Source organism: Eleutherodactylus coqui, chromosome 13 (assembly GCF_035609145.1).
Source record: "Eleutherodactylus coqui strain aEleCoq1 chromosome 13, aEleCoq1.hap1, whole genome shotgun sequence".
NCBI lineage: Eukaryota > Metazoa > Chordata > Amphibia > Anura > Eleutherodactylidae > Eleutherodactylus > Eleutherodactylus coqui.
The window spans coordinates 65456996-65476653 of NC_089849.1; the positions used below are offsets into that span (position 1 = coordinate 65456996).

The 19658-nt window shown below is 46.9% G+C and overlaps 1 protein-coding gene across 1 annotated transcript; it reads left to right on the forward strand.

The window, feature by feature from the left end:
• Positions 1-8764: 8764 nt before the first annotated feature.
• On the forward strand, positions 8765-17918 carry LOC136587815 (uncharacterized). The gene is made up of 2 exons (XM_066586587.1): positions 8765-9213; positions 15447-17918. The coding sequence occupies exons 1-2, from the start codon at positions 9199-9201 to the stop codon at positions 17355-17357; spliced, it is 1926 nt and encodes a 641-aa protein (XP_066442684.1). The 5' UTR covers positions 8765-9198; the 3' UTR covers positions 17358-17918.
• The last annotated feature ends 1740 nt before the right edge of the window (positions 17919-19658 follow it).

Sequence of the window (19658 nt, forward strand, 5' to 3'; positions counted from 1 at the left end):
GCTTGTAAAACAAGTGAAAAAAATTCTATTTGACCTGCCTCTGTCCGTCCTAAGGGCTGTGGACACGTGTCGGCTGCGTGTGCAACGTTTAAAAATCAGACGCACCCAGCTACGGTTTACTGCTGGCTTCGCCATTTGCTTTCCTTAATTGGGAAAAAAAATACCTGCTCTGCCAGAGTTATAATAACTCTGCTACCCTCAAGTTCTGTGCCACATTAGCAGGGCCACAGCACAGTTATTAAACTTCTCATGTTCATTGAATATACGCAGTGCTGCCTTTTGGTGAAAAAAAACTGAAAATAATTCTATTTGTCCTGCCTCTGTCCGTCCTAAGGGCGGTGGACACGTGTCGGCTGCGTGTGCAACGTTTAAAAATCAGACGCACCCAGCTACGGTTTACTGCTGGCTTCGCCATTTGCTTTCCTTAATTGGGAAAAAAAATACCTGCTCTGCCAGAGTTAATAACTCTGCTACCCTCACGTTCTGTGCCACATTAGCAGGGCCACAGCACAGTTATTAAACTTCTCATGTTCATTGAATATACGCAGTGCTGCCTTTTGGTGGAAAAAAACTGAAAATAATTCTATTTGTCCTGCCTCTGTCCGTCCTAAGGGCGGTGGACACGTGTCGGCTGCGTGTGCAACGTTTAAAAATCAGACGCACCCAGCTACGGTTTACTGCTGGCTTCGCCATTTGCTTTCCTTAATTGGGAAAAAAAATACCTGCTCTGCCAGAGTTAATAACTCTGCTACCCTCAAGTTCTGTGCCACATTAGCAGGGCCAGAGCACAGTTATTAAACTTAGATTATTCATTCACTAGAGGCAGTGGGGCCTTTCGTTTTCAAAAAAGGGAAAAAATTATATTTGGCCTGCAGTCTTGCGCCAATTTATTTCCTGCCTGTGAAATCAAATCACTGGTAATACAGCATGCTGAGGGGTAGGGGTAGGCCTAGAGGACGTGGACGCGGCCGAGGACGCGGAGGGCCAAGTCAGGGTGTGGGCACAGGCCGAGCTCCTGATCCAGGTGTGTCGCAGCCGACTGCTGCGCGATTAGGAGAGAGGCACGTTTCTGGCGTCCCCACATTCATCGCCCAATTAATGGGTCCACGCGGGAGACGGTTATTAGAAAATGAGCAGTGTGAGCAGGTCCTGTCCTGGATGGCAGAAAGTGCTTCGAGCAACCTATCGTCAACACGCAGTTCTGCGCCGTCCACTGCTGCAAATCCGAATCCTCTGTCTGCTGCTCCTCCTTCCTCCCAGCCTCCTCACTCCACTACAATGACACCTACTCAGGAGCGGGAACACTCCCAGGAACTGTTCTCGGGCCCCTGCTTAGATTGGGCAGCAGCGGTTCCTCTCCCACCAGAGGAGTTTATCGTCACTGATGCCCAACCATTGGAAAGTTCCCGGGGTCCGGGGGAAGAGGCTGGGGACTTCCGCCAACTGTCTCAACAACTTTCTGTGGGTGAGGAGGACGATGACGATCAGACACAGTTGTCTTGCAGTGAGGTAGTAGTAAGGGCAGTAAGTCCGAGGGAGCAGCGCACAGAGGATTCGGAGGAAGAGCAGCAGGACGATGAGGTGACTGACCCCACCTGGTGTGCAACGCTTACTCAGGAGGACAGGTCTTCAGAGGGGGAGTCAAGGGCATCAGCAGGGCAGGTTGCAAGAGGCAGTGCGGTGGCCAGGGGTAGAGGCAGGGACAGACCGAATAATCCACCAACTGTTTCCCAAAGCGCCCCCTCGCGCCATGCCACCCTGCAGAGGCCGAGGTGCTCTAAGGTCTGGCAGTTTTTCACAGAGACGCCTGACGACCGACGAACAGTGGTGTGCAACCTTTGTCGCGCAAAGCTCAGCCGGGGAGCCAACACCAACAGCCTCACCACCACCACCATGCGCAGACATATGATGGCCAAGCACCCCACAAGGTGGGACGAAGGCCGTTCAGCGCCTCCGGTTTGCACCCCTGCCTCTCCCCCTGTGCCCCAACCTGCCACTGAGATGCAACCCCCCTCTCAGGACACAGGCACTACCGCCTCATGGCCTGCACCCACACCCTCATCTCCGCTGTCCTCGGCCCCATCCAGCAGTGTAGTTCAGCGCACCGTCCAGCCGTCGCTTGCGCAACTGTTGGAGCGCAAGCGCAAGTACGCCGCCACGCACCCGCACGCTCAAACGTTAACCGTCCGCATAGCAAAATTCATCAGCCTTGAGATGCTGCCGTATAGGGTTGTGGAAACTGAGTCCTTCAAAAGTATCATGGAGGCGGCGGCCCCGCGCTACTCAGTTCCCAGTCGCCACTACTTTTCCCGATGTGCCGTCCCAGCCCTGCACGACCACGTCTCACGCAACATTGTACGCGCCCTCACCAATGCGGTTACTGCCACGGTCCACTTAACAACGGACACGTGGACAAGCACAGGCGGGCAGGGCCACTACATCTCCCTGACGGCACATTGGGTGAATTTAGTGGAGGCTGGGACAGAGTCAGAGCCTGGGACCGCTCACGTCCTACCCACCCCCAGAATTGCGGGCACCAGCTCGGTGGTGGTATCTGCGGAGGTGTATGCTTCCTCCACTAAAGCACCCTCCTCCTCCTCCTCCTCCTCTGTCTCGCAATCAAGATGTGTCAGCAGCAGCATGTCGCCAGCAGTCGGTGTCGCGCGGTGTGGCAGCACAGCGGTGGGCAAGCGTCAGCAGGCCGTGCTGAAATTACTCAGCTTAGGCGATAAGAGGCACACGGCCCACGAACTGCTGCAGGGTCTGACACAGCAGACCGACCGCTGGCTTGCGCCGCTGAGCCTCCAACCGAGCATGGTCGTGTGTGACAACGGCCGTAACCTGGTGGCGGCTCTGCAGCTCGGCAGCCTCACGCACGTGCCATGCCTGGCCCACGTCTTTAATTTGGTGGTTCAGCGCTTTCTAAAAAGCTACCCACGCTTGTCAGACCTGCTCGTAAAGGCGCGCCGGGTCAGCGCACATTTCCGCAAGTCCCACACGGACGCTGCCACCCTGCGCACCCTGCAACATCACTTTAAGCTGCCAGTGCACCGACTGCTGTGCGACGTGCCCACACGGTGGAACTCTACGCTCCACATGTTGGCCAGGCTCTATGAACAGCGTAGAGCTATAGTCGAATACCAACTCCAACATGGGCGGCGCAGTGGGAGTCAGCCTCCTCAATTCCTTTCAGAAGAGTGGGCCTGGTTGGCAGACATCTGCCATGTCCTTGGTAATTTTGAGCAGTCTACCCAGGTGGTGAGCGGCGATGCTACAATCATTAGCGTCACCATTCCTCTGCTATGCATCTTGAGAAATTCCCTGCAAAGCATAAAGGCAGCTGCTTTGCGCTCGGAAACGGGGGCGGGGGAAGACAGTATGCCGCTGGATAGTCAGGGCACCCTCCTGTCTATTTCTCAGCGCATACAGGAGGAGGAGGAGCATGAGGAGGATGAGGAGGAGGGGGAAGAGACAGCTTGGCCCGCTGCTGACGGTACACCAGCTGATTGCCTGTCATCCTTTCAGCGTGTATGGCCTGAGGAGGAGGAGGAGGATCCTGAAAGTGATCTTCCTAGTGAAGACAGCCATGTGTTGCGTACAGGTACCCTGGCACACATGGCTGACTTCATGTTAGGATGCCTTTCTCGTGACCCTCGCGTTGCACGCATTCTGGCCACAACGGATTACTGGGTGTACACACTGCTCGACCCACGCTATAAGGAGAACCTGCCCACTCTCATTCCCGAAGAGGAAAGGGGTTCGAGAGTGTTGCTATACCACAGGACCCTTGCGGACAAGCTGATGGTAAAATTCCCAGCCGACAGCGCTAGTGGCAGAAGGCGCAGTACCGAGGGCAAGGTAGCAGGGGAGGTGCGGAGATCGAGCAGCATGTACATCCCAGGCAGTGCAACAGTCTTTAAGGGCCTGGCCAGCTTTATGGCTCCCCACCAAGACTGTGTCACCGCTCCCCAGTCAAGGCTGAGTCGGCGGGAGCACTGTAAAAGGATGGTGAGGGAGTACGTAGCCGATCGCACGACCGTCCTCCGTGACGCCTCTGCCACCTACAACTACTGGGTGTCGAAGCTGGACACATGGCCTGAACTAGCGCTGTATGCCCTGGAGGTGCTTGGTTGTCCTGCGGCTAGCGTCTTGTCGGAGAGGGTGTTTAGTGCGGCTGGGGGAATCATCACAGATAAGCGTACCCGCCTGTCAACCGACAGTGCCGACAGGCTAACACTCATCAAGATGAACAAAGGCTGGATTTCGCCAGACTTCTCTTCTCCACCAGCGGACAGCAGCGATACGTAAGCAATACGTAGGCTGCACCCGCGGATGGAAGCTACGTTCTCTCTCACCATCCAAAACGGGGACATTTATGCTTCATCAATCTGTGTATAATATTCCTCCTCCTCCTCCTGCTACTCCTCCTGAAACCTCACGTAATCACGCTGAACGGGCAATTTTTCTTAGGGCCACAAGGCTCACTCAAATAATTTTTCGAAACAATTTTTATATGTTTCAATGCTCTTAAAAGCGTTGAAACTTTAACTTGAACCAATTTTTCGTTAAACTAGGCTGCCTCCAGGCCTAGTTACCACTTAAGCCACATTAACCAAAGCGATTAATGGGTTTCACCTGCCATCTTGGTTGGGCATGGCCAATGTTTACTGAGGTACATTAGTACTGTTGGTACACCAATTTTTTGGGGCCCTCACCTACAGTGTAATCATAGCAATTTGTATGTTCTTCGCCTGCACTCATGGTACAGAAGTGTGTGTGGGGTTGGCCTACACTTTAGCTACATAAATGTAACTTGGGCCTTGGCTATACTAAGGCTACTGAAATGGAACTAAGACTGCGCTCCCACTATACTGCTGCTTCAGAATTGTTACTGGGGCCTGTCTTGAGTGCTACTATTGCTGACATGGAACGAAGACTGCGCTCCCGCTATACTGCTGCTTCGGAATTGTTACTGGGGCCTGTCTTGAGTGCTACTATTGCTGACATGGAACGAAGACTGCGCTCCCGCTATACTGCTGCTTCGGAATTGTTACTGGGGCCTGTCTTGAGTGCTACTATTGCTGACATGGAACGAAGACTGCGCTCCCGCTATACTGCTGCTTCGGAATTGTTACTGGGGCCTGTCTTGAGTGCTACTATTGCTGACATGGAACGAAGACTGCGCTCCCGCTATACTGCTGCTTCGGAATTGTTACTGGGGCCTGTCTTGAGTGCTACTATTGCTGACATGGAACGAAGACTGCGCTCCCGCTATACTGCTGCTTCAGAATTGTTACTGGGGCCTGTCTTGAGTGCTACTATTGCTGACATGGAACGAAGACTGCGCTCCTCCTATAATGCTGCTAGTGATATGTTAGTGGGGCCTGTCCTAATGCTATGGCTGAAATGTTACGAATTATGGGCTCTGCCTATACCGCTGCTAATGGTATGTCTCTGGGGTGTGGAAACAGAGGCTTCCCAAAGACATGATGGCGGCGAGGCCATTTCCCACCAACGCGGTTACTGTTAAGGTGCATATAACTACGGACACGTGGAGAGGACACGTAGTGCCTCAAAAACATCCCGCTCCTCCTCCAACAGGGAAAACATTCTTGGCAAATGCCTTTGCATTGGTTCGTCTGGTGGCAGTCCAAGAATTTCACCTTTACCGACACTACAAGAGAGCCCCCCCACCATCCCCCCGCCACGGCCCACTTAATCCTGGCCACATTCCGAAAACCAACAAAATAAAACCGCGCTACTAGGTCCGCAGTCACCACCACATTACCACCAACGCGGTTACTGTTAAGGTACATATTACCAGTCTGACTGGGGCATGCAGACACCTTGACAGAATGAATAGTGTGTGGCACATAGGTTCCCCATTGCTATGCCCACGTGTGCAGCTCCTGATGGCGGTGGCACAGGATTCTATTTCTCATTGCTTCTGTACAGCATTGTGGGCTATCGCCCCGCCCCTTTTAAAGAGGGTCGCTGCCTAGCCGTGCCAACCCTCTGCAGTGTGTGCCTGCGGTTCCTCCTCATGGCAGACGCACTTCTAAATAGACATGAGCGTGGTGTGGCATGAGGGCAGCTGAAGGCTGCGCAGGGACACTTTGGTGTGCGCTGTGGGGGGGAGGGGGGGCGGTTGGTCAGCATGTAACCCAGGAGAAGTGGCAGCGGAGTGTCATCCAGGCAGTGATTGTGCTTTGTTGTAGCTAGTGTGGTGCTTAGCAAAGATATGCCATGCTAATGAGGGCTTTTCAGAAGTAAAAGTTTTTGGGAGGGGGGGGGGCCCACTCTTGCCGCTATTGTGGCTTAATAGTGGGACCTGTGAACTTGAGATGCAGCCCAACACGTAGCCCCTCGCCTGCCCTATCCGTTGCTGTGTTGTTCCCATCACTTTGTTGAATTGCCCAGATTTTCACACATGAAAACCTTAGCGAGCATCGGCGAAATACAAAAATGCTCTGGTCGCCCATTGACTTCAATGGGGTTCGTTATTCGAAACAAACCCTCGAGCATCGCGGGAAGTTCGTTTCGAATAACGAACACCCGAACATTTTGGTGTTCGCTCATCTCTACTAATAATGTATGGCATAACACATCAGTCTGTAAATCACTTATTGTTTTTTCTAAAGTGATAGCAGCAAGGAATGTGTCAAATCGGGCCTTCCCTGTATATACCAAACTGTTTAGAATTTACCAACTCAATTCTCAACAGCTCTGATCAATATGCATGCGGGGCTCTAACCATAGTTTCAGGTACTCTCATTCAGAGTGGCAGCTGCTGAGATTCCGCATCCAGCCTACTTCTGCCCATGTTGAGTGGAAGCTGGTTCGCTATTCGCAAAACACACACCATACATACCACACACAAGGGCTTAACACATCCCTGACTGCATGTTAGTACACAATAAATGTACAAAAGCCTCATTCAAATATGTGTGTCTTGTGTCTTACTTAAATGTAATCAATGAGTCCACAGTTCGCACAACCAAACCTTGGAATACCTTTAGTATATATGCAGTAGCCTTGTCTAGTGTATGGCTGAACATGGCTTTATGCTTGTGTCACATATAACTCAAAATATGTAATGCTACTCACTATAAGCCTTTTGTTATGCAGCGTCCAAGGAGCAGGCCCCAGCCTAGGAGACAGCGGGGTAGAGTTTGGGCCTTGTTACGGGGCTCTACCATCTCCCGCCCTGAGGGTAACCAGGGACACGTCCAAGGGGCCGAGGACAGACTATTAAAAGGGACCCAGAACACACACACGCCATTCTCTCTGCTTCCTCCATCTTCCCTACACACAGACTAAAGGTTTCTGTATGCAGACAGGCTCCTGCCTTGAGTATCCCAAGTGGAAGACTGCTCGAAAGACGAACAGGGAAGACTTAGGCCTCATGTCCACGGGGAAAATCAGGCCCACCGCGCATTCTCCATGCAGAATTCCGCAGCGGGTCCCTACTTTCCCGCGGACATGAGGCTAAAAATAAGAATAAACTTACCTGTCCGGACGCTGCGGATCTCCCTCCGTCGTGGCCGGATCTTCTTTCTTCGGCCGGCGGATGTGCTCGGCACGCCGGCAGCATGCCGCGCGCATGCGCCGGGCACATCCGCCGAGCCGAAGAAAGAAGATCTGGTCGCGACGGAGGGAAGATCCGCAGCGTCCGGACAGGTAAGTTTTAATTCTGGTACGGGTGTTCTGCGGATCCGGACGGCTTCCATAGGCTTCAATAAAAGCCTGCGGGAGACCCGCACTAAAATGGAGCATGTCACGTTTTTTTTCCCGCACGCGGATCCGTTCCTGAAGGGCAAAATGACATCTGCAGGTATTTAACTACCTGCGGGTGTCCAATGTATCCCTGTGGGGCGCGGATCCGCGTGTGGGAGAAATGCTGCGGATTTGAAATAATCTTTTCCCCGTGGACATGAGGCCTTAGGCCTCATGTCCACTTGAAAAATACAATCCGCGTAGAATCTGCCACGGATGGACCTGGGAGGGCCAATGATTCCCTATGGGCTGCGGAGTCTGCAATTCCAAACACAAATACAAAACAAGGTCACATGACATACAAGAGATACATTTCCAGACATAACGCAGACAGTAACCCATTCAGTGCTGCAGCTATGCAATACCCATCATATTCACTCTTATAGAAGACACTGACAAGGCACAAGGCATACATAGATCAACCAAAAACGTCTGGAAAGTTCAGTACATTACCTTCTGTACACTACAATTATACACGGTGCGCCTTGTTGCACCATAACAACCGTAATAAACATATAACCATTCCATCATCCTACTAACTAATTATGCAAGGTCTTGCACTAAGGATGATGCCATATCTAAGAGCGCGCACAAAGAGCTCCGAAAATATTCAGATTTTTTTGGACCATGCACAGACTTCACCAGAGGACACGACAAGAATGGGGGAGTATAAAAATACATCCCCTGGCTCCTCATCACCTCATCAAATAGCACCATAACTTAATTTATGATGCTGTTCAGTGGTGACAGGTTCCCTCTTAATGACTTATAAAGTCAGAACACCCATGAAGGGCTGGCATCTACCATTATATGGTCACTGCATGGGGGTAATATTGGTATTTGTACAGTTTTGTTTGGTAACAGTATGATATTATTTAGTCACTATGTAGTGGTCATTATGTGGCAGTGATATTTAGACCTTGTATAGTGATATTATTGGTAATATGGTGTTTGTAAAGTGTGTTTTTATTCAGTAACTGCGTGGTGTGACACGTATGGGATACGATTGAACTGGATGATTGTGTAATCAAATAACTAGTTGCCGTATGAGTTAACCAGAACTTCAATGAACTAATGACCTGTCTGAATATTCTGCTCAATGCAGAATATTATCGACATATATGGTAAGACAGCAAGAATGACTCATAATATAACACAGATGTGATAACTTCATGGACAAAATATTCAATATATTGTGTTGCCAATCATCTACTACGCATGTCTAGAACCTGAATAGCCATATTAGAATGACGTATATACCCATAACTGCGCAGAAGCAGATATGCCACGTAGTGTAAGAACGGCATAAATAGCAGTGATCTTCAGGGAAGAGTCGGGACTCATCTTGTGGCCGTTAGACGTACCGGCGTACTCCCGGATCCTCTTGACAATCGTACCTGGAGATCCCCCGATTGCGGAGTGATGCTACAATATCCGGTGACGTATTGATGCTTAACTTTGTTACCCATGTGATCTCAATGCCTATATGTTAATTAACTATTTTACTTACATATACTAAAGAGTAAATAAACTTGTGTTTTATATTTGTCTTACCTCAGACTGTGTGCTTAACGGGTATGTTAATGAGGTTAAAAAATTGCCAAAATCTTGAGCAGGTAAGACATAAATTGGCGTAGTCTGGCAGGATATTGTTGTCTTTGGTAAGGTTATATTACTGTATAATTTGGTATTGTGACAGTGCTTCTCAGTGCACGGGGGGGTTGCTGTCGCCATATTAGATTTTTGGCCCATTGCCAAGGGGTTCAAATGGTTATAACTTTGCTTTGATAGGTGATAGAGTAATAATAGTAAATACAAATTGATAGTTGCAGTAAGTAGTCCTTGTTGAACCCATTGGCATACTGCCAAAATATTATAAGTTCTGTAACTTTGAAGCAGGACTTGGGAGATTGGTGCCAGTTTGCACGGTGGTGTCTAGCAGTAAAGGGGACCACTGTGCAAAATTTCACCAATTGGCACGTTGCCAAAATTTTCGGAGTTCTGTAACTTTGAGGCAGGACTCGGGAAATCGGTGCCAGTTTGCAGGGTGGTGCCTCGCCGTAAAGGGGACCTCTGTGCAAAGTTTCACCAGATTGGCACGTTGCCAAAATTTTGTAAAGGGGAACTCTGTGCAGAGTTTCACCGAATTGGCACGTTGCCAAAACTTTCGGAGTTCTGTAACTTTGAGACAGGACTTGGGAAATTGGTGCCAATTTTCAGGGTGGTTTCTCGCAGTAAAGGGGACCTCTGTGCAAAGTTTCACCAATTGGCAAGTTGCCAAAATTTTGTGAGTTCTGTAAGGGGGAACTCTGCGCAAAAAGTTTCACCAATTGGCATTTTGCCAATAAGACAACAATATGTTTAGAAAAAGAACCAAGAAAGATAAAACTAAAATCGTTCAGAAAATAGACATCCCCGGCTGGTCCGAGGGTCCCTATGATATATTAGCTCAGGAGTTGATGCATAGTGGGCTTGCAGAATCATGGGATAGTAAGCTAAAAGATTCAGAGCCCCTCGATGTCGTTAAGGTACTCGAGGAGACCCCTGCCAAGGCAGGTGACGCAGTTCAGTTGGGTAGGAGAAATTGGGTATTGGCCTCAGCCTATAGGAATATCCATAAGAAGAAGTCCCAACTAATAAGAAAACTTAATCAGACGGAACAAAAGTTAGTAGAATCTGAAGGAAAGAGAGTGGTGTTGGAATGTAACCAAAGGCTGATAAAGGAAAAAATAGAACATTACCAGAATATTGCAGAAAAGGCTGTTGTAAAAGTTGCTCAGAATAAATATAAGGGGCGTAAAGGTAAAGTTGATAAGCGAAAGGTATCGAAAGCTATAGCTTCTGCTTCTGTGAACTGGGACCCAGATAAGTGGGATGGAGACTTATGGGATTCCTCATCTTCTTCGGGGGAGGAGGACTGGCATAAGGGGGATTGGGAAGACCCACCCAATCCAATAATTGATCCACCTGCTTTAAAACGTGCCCAGCCCATTAGCAGAAGGAAGGAAACTACTGAATATGGACCCGATACCCAGCCTATCGTAGGTCATGATGGGCAAAGGTTGCCCAGGTATGACGATCAGGGAAACTATATGTACGATGCCGATGGGAGACTGTTGGTGCAAGAAGAATTGGTGCCACATAGGCGCACCAGGCTTACCCTAGAGGATTTTTCTCAGTCAGAAGTTGATGATATACTGAGTAGATTTAGGCAAAGGCCTGGGGAATCTGACATACCATGGTTGGTCCGTCTATTTGAGCACGGGGCGACTGGGGTAATGTTGGATCCAAAAGATGCAATGAGATTTGTTACTCTAACTAGAGATCCAGTAATCAGTAGAAATTTTAGAGAATATTTTCCTAATCATCAAGGAGAAAGTGCTATTTCCCTGTTTAATATAGTAACCAATGGGTTTCTTAATAAATTCCCAACAGAGGCAGACATTCCAATCAATGACAAACCTTGGTACACTATCAGGGATGGCATTGAAAGGTTGAAGGAGGAAGCTATGAGGGTCTCATTAATTATCATCGAGCATATGGAAGATTATTTGGAGACTCGGCTGACAGCAGGAGTTAGAAATCGTTTAATTAAGACTGCACCTTCGGCTTATAAAGCCGTGATGATGACCCTACTTCTATCCATGACTAATGAGCCAATGTCTGCGGTTGTGGCTAGAATGCGGGAATTGCAAGATATGGGAAACTGGGATAGAGAGGAAAAGCGAACAGATCGTGATAGGTCTAGGAATCCTAGTTCCCAGGGGACTGGTGATTCAGGAGTGCCAAGGGTATCTCGTAGAGATATGTTTCAGGCTCTCCTGAAAGCTGGAGTCTCCAAGGACGCCATTGATGGAAAAGATACAGGTGATTTGTGGCGTCTTTATAAACAGAAGGTATTATCCAACAAAAAGGTGGATAAAAGGGAAGATTCAGTGGCCCCAAAAGCTTCTAAAAAGAGAGAGAAGCAGGTCACTAATTTAGAACCTAAGAAATTAGAATGGGAGGATTTTCAAAAGATCTATCCATGGAAGGAGATGGCTGCAATGGTAGCTAGCCAAGTGCAGGACCATATGAAGCCATCTGCTCCGCTCCTGGAGGAATCAGATTCTGATTCCGCATAGGTAGCAAGCCAAGCCCCTGTTTGGGTTAGGCGGGATGACAGACCCTATGTCCCGCTAGCCATACATTGGAAAGGGGGTAATGTCCAAAGGGTCCCAGCTTTAGTAGATACAGGGGCGGAGGCTACTCTGATTTATGGAAATCCCAAAAAGTTTAAAGGTCCAAAAGTTAATATTTCAGGATTGGGAGGAAAAGTTACCGAAGGAGTACAGACACAGGTAACTTTGAAATTGGGCAATTTGCCCTTACGTAAATACACGGTGTTAGTAGTACCTATTCCGGAATATATCATTGGCATAGATATTCTGAAAGGATTGACACTACACCTCGAAGATGGTAAGTTTGCCTTTGGCGTAAGGAAAATAGGGATAAAAGCTTGTCCAGTTACGGTGGGAAAGGTCAAAATGCCACCCGTACACATCCCTCCTGCAGGAAAACTGGTTGCTATGAAGCAATACAGAATTCCTGGAGGTCACAAGGAAATAGGAGAAACCATTAAGGATTTGGTCGATGCTGGGGTTGTGAGGCCTGCAACCACAGCATGGAACAATCCGGTATGGCCTGTGAAGAAGAGTGATGGGTCTTGGAGGATGACTGTCGATTACAGGGAATTGAATAAACAAACACCTCCCTTGACGGCAGCTGTCCCAGACACCATTACAATTGTGGAGCAGATTCAAAGTCACAGTGGACAATGGTACGCTGTGATTGATATCGCACAAGCGTTCTTCACAATTCCAATAGAAGAAAAGGCGCAAGATCAGTTTGCCTTTACGTGGCAAGGACGTCAATATACGTTCACTCGATTGCCACAAGGTTGGATACATAGTCCAACCATCTGTCACCGGACGGTGGCAGAACATTTGGATGAGTTTGATTTACCATCAGAAATGCAGTTTTCACATTATATCGATGATATAATGATTCAGGGACTGGATGAACAATCTGTAAAGAAACAATTGGACGGATTGTTACATCATCTGCGAGAAAAAGGATGGGAAATAAATGATAGCAAGGTGCAAGGCCCCTCTCAGACGGTGAAATTCTTAGGAATTCAATGGAATAAGGGCCATAGGGAGATTCTCCCTAAGGCAAGGCAGAAAATCTTAAATTTTCCCACTCCGAAAGACAAGAAGGAAACACAATCCTACATAGGATTGTTTGGATTCTGGAGACAACACATTCCGCATCTGGGGCAGCTTCTTGCTCCTCTTTACAAGGTGACTCGCAAGAAGTACGAGTTCACGTGGGGAGAAGAGCAACAGGTTGCATTTGAGGCAGTAAAAGAAGCCATACAACAGGCTGTAGATTTATGGCCTTTACAAGATGGTGAGATAGAACTTCATGTATCAGTTCAGCATATGTATGCAAACTGGTCATTGTGGCAGAAGCAAGGGGGCAAAAGAGTGCCACTAGGCTTCTGGAATGGGAAATTACCAGATGCAGGAGAAAAATACACTCCACTGGAGCAACAGCTGTTGGCATGTTATTGGGCCCTGGTGGATACTGAACAATTGACGACAGGACACATAGTCCTTCTAAGGCCGCAAATACCCATCATGAGTTGGGTATTATCTAATCCAAAGTCCAATCGGATAGGACATGCCCAGGAGCAGAGTATCATTAAGTGGAAATGGTACATCTCGGAAAGAGCGAAAAAAGGTGAAGGAGGGATAGCTGCCCTGCATGAAAAGATAGCTGATATCCCTCCAGATGGTCAGGTTACACCAGTAGCGCAAATGGAGGAATCCCCAGTAAAGTGGGGAATACCTTACTCTGAGTTGACAGACTCCCAAAAAGAGCATGCTTGGTTCACGGATGGTTCGGCCAAGTATATCAGTGGAAGACGTAGATGGAAAAGTGTAGCCTTTAATCCAAAATTAGACAAGACGTTGGTCATGGAAGGAGAAGGTAAGAGTAGTCAATATGCAGAACTTTGTGCAGTATTCTTAGCTCTGAAGCAGGAACAAGGGCAAGAATGTCATTTGTATACGGACTCATGGTCAGTTGCCAATGGTTTGGCCACTTGGATCATGGGATGGAAGAAGAACGACTGGAACATTCATGGTAAGGAATTGTGGGGGAAAGAGCTTTGGCAAGACATAGAGGAATTCATTAGGAGTACCAAAAGTACAGTGTTTCATGTTGATGCTCATGTCCCTCTTGACTCATTGGAACGTTTATTTAATTCTCAAGCAGATGCGGCAGCATCGATTTCTGTTGCCATACAAGAACCTGACAAGGAAAAGGAAGCATGGCTTCAAGGTACAGCTGTTTGGGCTCACCAAAAAAGTGGACACTTGGGAGAGAAGGCCACTTACAGGTGGGCACAAGAAAGAGGTATCCCATTGACGGTGGACATGATCAAACAAGTAATCGCGCAATGTCCAGTATGTCAACATGTGCAAAAACGAGAAGTGCCTCATACAGTAATGGGACACATAGGGAGAGGCCAGTTGCCAGCGCAGATTTGGCAGATGGATTTTGTAGGGCCCCTCCCTGAGAGCAGAGGATGTAAGTATATTTGTACAGCAGTAGATACATTCTCAGGTCTGATGGTGGGATTCCCATGTAAAACAGCAACACAATGGAGTACTTTACGTACTCTGGAAGTTATTACCCAGTATTATGGGACTCCCCTGCAGATCCAGACAGACAATGGTTCACATTTTACCGGAAATCAGGTAAAAGAGTATGCCAGTAAAAACAACATAGAATGGGTATATCATATGCCCTACTATCCACAGGCCGCGGGCCTGGTGGAACGAATGAATGGGTTATTAAAATCTACCCTGAAGAAGCTCACTGAGACCGACAAATATGGTCAATGGAGAGATAATCTGACTGCTGCTTTACAGATTATCAACAACAGGCCCATCACTGATTCTATGACACCCTTAATGCGCATGCTAACACCCAATCTCAGTATAGATGTAGCTAAGGTAGAGACAATCTTATACTGGAAAATTAATCCAGATGCGCAGGCACCTTATAGAGCCACTCCTGCCGCTGCAGGGTTGGATCTATACGCTCTTGATACGGTGGTGATAGCCCCGGGAAAGGTGAGTACTATTCCCACAGGGATAGGATGCAAGATCCCGGAGAATCACTTCGGGCAGATAGCCACTAGATCGAGTTTTGCTCTGAGAAGTGCAGTAGTCCTAGGCGGAGTCATAGATGCAGATTATCAGGGGGAAATTAAAGTAATCATGATAAATTTAGGAACAGATCCTCTGATAATAGGGAAAAAGGAGCGCATGGCACAGCTGCTATTAATACCAGTGTATCTGACACAAGTGGAAGAAGGGGTGGCCCCCACTGAACTTACTGTAAGAGGAGATAAAGGTTTTGGCTCAACTAATGTTACTAATGTAGGGGCCAAAATATGGGTTCAGAATCACCAAGGACCGCCCTCCCCGGCAGAGGTTATTGCTGTGGGGAAAGATCGAACTTTGCTTATTATGCGACCCGGAGTAGAGAAATGGGAATATGTCCCACAAGAAAAGTGCTATTTGCGGGAATAATGCTTGTTTCCTTGCCTTCTCTAGAATCACATAATCATTTTTGGAATCCTTGGCGTCATGTGTTCGGTGTTCGCAGTAGGTGATGCGTGGACGCCAGGGATCCGCGTCAATGACACCGGAAGGAATGACTATTCGTGGGGCTGGAGGAATTCAACCCGAACCAGGAAGCAAGACAACTTCACTTGTGAAGCCAACCAGAAATGTTATATCGTGAATATTACCTTTGATGGGACTATCTGGAGTGGAAATCCATTATCGCATATAAGTTCGACCTACCGTCCTTCATATGCACTGCATAAGGCAACGGGACAAATAAACATTACGTCACTTGTGAAAGTGTCCTGCTGTCAGAGACCAAAAGAGTTGCCATATCTCAATTACTCCCTGGTGATACAATATGTTCAGAATTGTACAAATACGGGAGTGCAGTTTTCATTTCCCTTAAATGAGACAGAAGTAATTACGTGTGGGAATGCAACGGAGATCGAGAATCGGGCCATGTGGGGCCAGTTCCTGGTATTCGTGAACATTAATGCTTCTAAAATAGATCCTGGACATATAAAAAGGGTTCCATCCACCTGTCGCCTGGTGGGACGAGATGCTCAAAAGACTGTTATACAAGCCTCCGTGCAGTTTCCACCCTCAAGGACTTGTCCTACCAAGCGTTCCCGTCGAGCTTGGTATGATACCTTACTCGGAGGCTACGGAGCGCTTTCTGGGACTATTAATGGTTTTGATATAGAGACTTTAGCTAATCGAATGCATAACGCGGGAAGTGGTATTAAAGATGTGCTCACATTGCAGGCTAACTGGATGCCCACTATATGGCAGCCCTTTAGTATGCAAACGGATGTGGACACAATAATGCTTGATTTGCAAGATGCATCTAATAGGTTTTCATATGAAATAAATTCTAACATATCTAACTATGTTAATTGGTCAATATGTACCTTGCAGACCATTTATCAGCAACAACAAAAGAACACACTTCAAACTATGCTCATGACTGGCAATGAGCAAGTGTGGAGGACCGTGTTCAATCAGACTATAACTGAGACTGATTGGATACAGTTGGAGGCGCAGAAAATGGTTTGCAATGATATATTATGTAAAGGGACCATATTCATATACAATGTTACTAAAAAGAATGTGATGTGTAAGTTTGTAGTTCTCCCCTTACTTATAGGTGTTCCAGAAGATATGCATTTCTGGGTACCTAGATTTAACGGGATTTACATTGATGACCAAAATAGAACTCATGATTTATCATTGTGTGATGATACATTAGAAGGGACCATATGCAAGGTCCAATCGGCTGTTTATGAACCATGCTTATTACAAAATACGATCAATGTATGTGAATGGACTGTGCTGCCACTCACTTTTAAGATGATGGTTGAAATAGCCCCACAGGAGGTATGTTTGGCAAGTAATCAACCTGTTGTACCTGGGATGGTTGTCCCATTTTCAGGATGCTTGCGAAACGTATCTGCACTTGTTTGGGAAAATGAGACCTTTGTGTTATTACCCGAACAAGACAAGACAGTGGCTGTCAATTGGCAACCACTGCCTTTAAATGTGTCAAATTGGGATCTAAATTTGACCAAATTCAAAAAGTTGTTAGAAGACACAGAAGAAGTACAGCAACATATTAAATTGCTTAATAGATCTTTGGCAACGCATATTGTAAGTACTACTGTAATAGCTGGCAAAATTGTAAAGATGGGATCGGCTATTGCTGATGCCACGTCACACCATTGGTATGACATCTTTATGGGTTATTCATCATCTGCACAAACCACTCTTAATTGGCTAATACATCCTGTTTTGGTATTGGCCATAGTTGTAATACTTTTATCGCTATGGAATTGTTTCATGGCATATAAGGTATTCTGTAGAAAACCAAAAGTTTTAATGGTATCATACGGCAAATAGTGAATGATTAAGGACCGATTGTGACACGTATGGGATACGATTGAACTGGATGATTGTGTAATCAAATAACTAGTTGCCGTATGAGTTAACCAGAACTTCAATGAACTAATGACCTGTCTGAATATTCTGCTCAATGCAGAATATTATCGACATATATGGTAAGACAGCAAGAATGACTCATAATATAACACAGATGTGATAACTTCATGGACAAAATATTCAATATATTGTGTTGCCAATCATCTACTACGCATGTCTAGAACCTGAATAGCCATATTAGAATGACGTATATACCCATAACTGCGCAGAAGCAGATATGCCACGTAGTGTAAGAACGGCATAAATAGCAGTGATCTTCAGGGAAGAGTCGGGACTCATCTTGTGGCCGTTAGACGTACCGGCGTACTCCCGGATCCTCTTGACAATCGTACCTGGAGATCCCCCGATTGCGGAGTGATGCTACAATATCCGGTGACGTATTGATGCTTAACTTTGTTACCCATGTGATCTCAATGCCTATATGTTAATTAACTATTTTACTTACATATACTAAAGAGTAAATAAACTTGTGTTTTATATTTGTCTTACCTCAGACTGTGTGCTTAACGGGTATGTTAATGAGGTTAAAAAATTGCCAAAATCTTGAGCAGGTAAGACACGTGGTAAGATTATTCAGTCAGTATTTAGTGATAACAGTAGTGGTCATGGTGTGGTGGTATTATAGGGTGGCCATGGAAAAGTAGCCAGCTTCTGACAATACTGAAACAGGATGTGCGTTGTTTTTTCCAAAGCTTTATTGATTTACCCTCATTTTACAGCACATGCTGAAAGTGATCCCCATTCACTTCTACGTACCTGTGAGCACACGGCAACATGTTGGCTGATACTACCTGCAGCTCTTCAACAGTAATGCTGTGAATAGTGTTTGTGATGATTTCTTTGTGCTTATACAGGCTGTGCAGATTATTTTCTGCCTTAAGGCCCAATGTCCATGGGCAGATTTAAATTTCGTAATCCGCGCAGGACACCCGCGCGGACGATCCGCAGTTCAAGCCGCCCATAGGGAAGCATGGGGTGTCCGCACTTCAATTAACACGTGCGGATTTGATTTGCAAATGCCATGCACGAAAAAAAAAAATCGAAGTATGCTCCTTTTTACTGCGGAGTACGTGTGGATGGGCTCCATTGATCTCTATGGAAGTGAGCAATCTGCAATGCATCCACAATTCAATTGCCGATGCATTGCGGATTTGTAGGCAGATATCTCTGGTTGCTTGAAGACCAAGCAGGGAGGTGGGGAGGAGGGAGAAGGCAGGCACTTTGGGCTTGCGATTTTTTTTCCACGCGGAAGATCTGCAATGCATCTGCGTACATCCACATAGAAAAGAAATCGCATCTGCGATCGCCGGCAAGAATTTAAAAATAATTTCTGCACTGCAGGTCTCCCGCTGTGGAAATCCGTGCGTGCTGTGGACATGAGGCTATAAAAATCGCACAGTGACAAGTCTTGGGAACATGGTGGCCATAACCCCTAACTCACAATTCGCTCTTTTCAAAAACAGTTCATCAACCCATGTCAGGGAGTCATGGGAGGTGTGACATTTTGCTCCATCTTGTTGGAAAGAGCAGTGGATTCTTTCTTCTGGTGTTAGCTGGTCGTAAAAATGTTCAAACTCATTCAGATAAACCATGGTACTCACGGTTGATTCAAAGACAATTGGGCCCACTAGTTGAGTTCCTGACACTGGGCACAAATATGCCAATTTTCTGGTTATCTAGTAGTGTTTTGTGAATCAAGTGGGGATTTTCACTAGACCGGTACCTCGTATTCTGTGAAATCAAGTGACCTAATAAATGAAACCATGCTTTGTCATAAAGAACAGCAATGAGTCTAAAAGTCCTCTAGCAATCATAGTCAGCAACCACATACAGTAATTTACAAGTTGAGCTTTGTTGAGCTCTTTCAGTTCCTGCACACATTACTCTGTATGGTTTCAAAAACTTAAGCACTCGCCAAGACGTTGTTCGTTATATACCAATTTGCTGGGACAGTCTCCAAGTTGATTATCGAGGGATATTTGCAATCTTCTGCTTACTGTCATGGATGACTTTTGACGTCCAGATTGACGGAGATCCCAGTTTCTTCATGCAACAGACCTGGTTTGGCCCCATTTCTGAACCGGGTTCTGAATGCAATGTGGTTCTTTACCTGGGTTCTTGTTGACGAAAGCTTTGTTTCCTTAATTGATCTGCTTCACACATAGCCTTCCACAGTAACTATTTGTTGTTACAGGAATATCA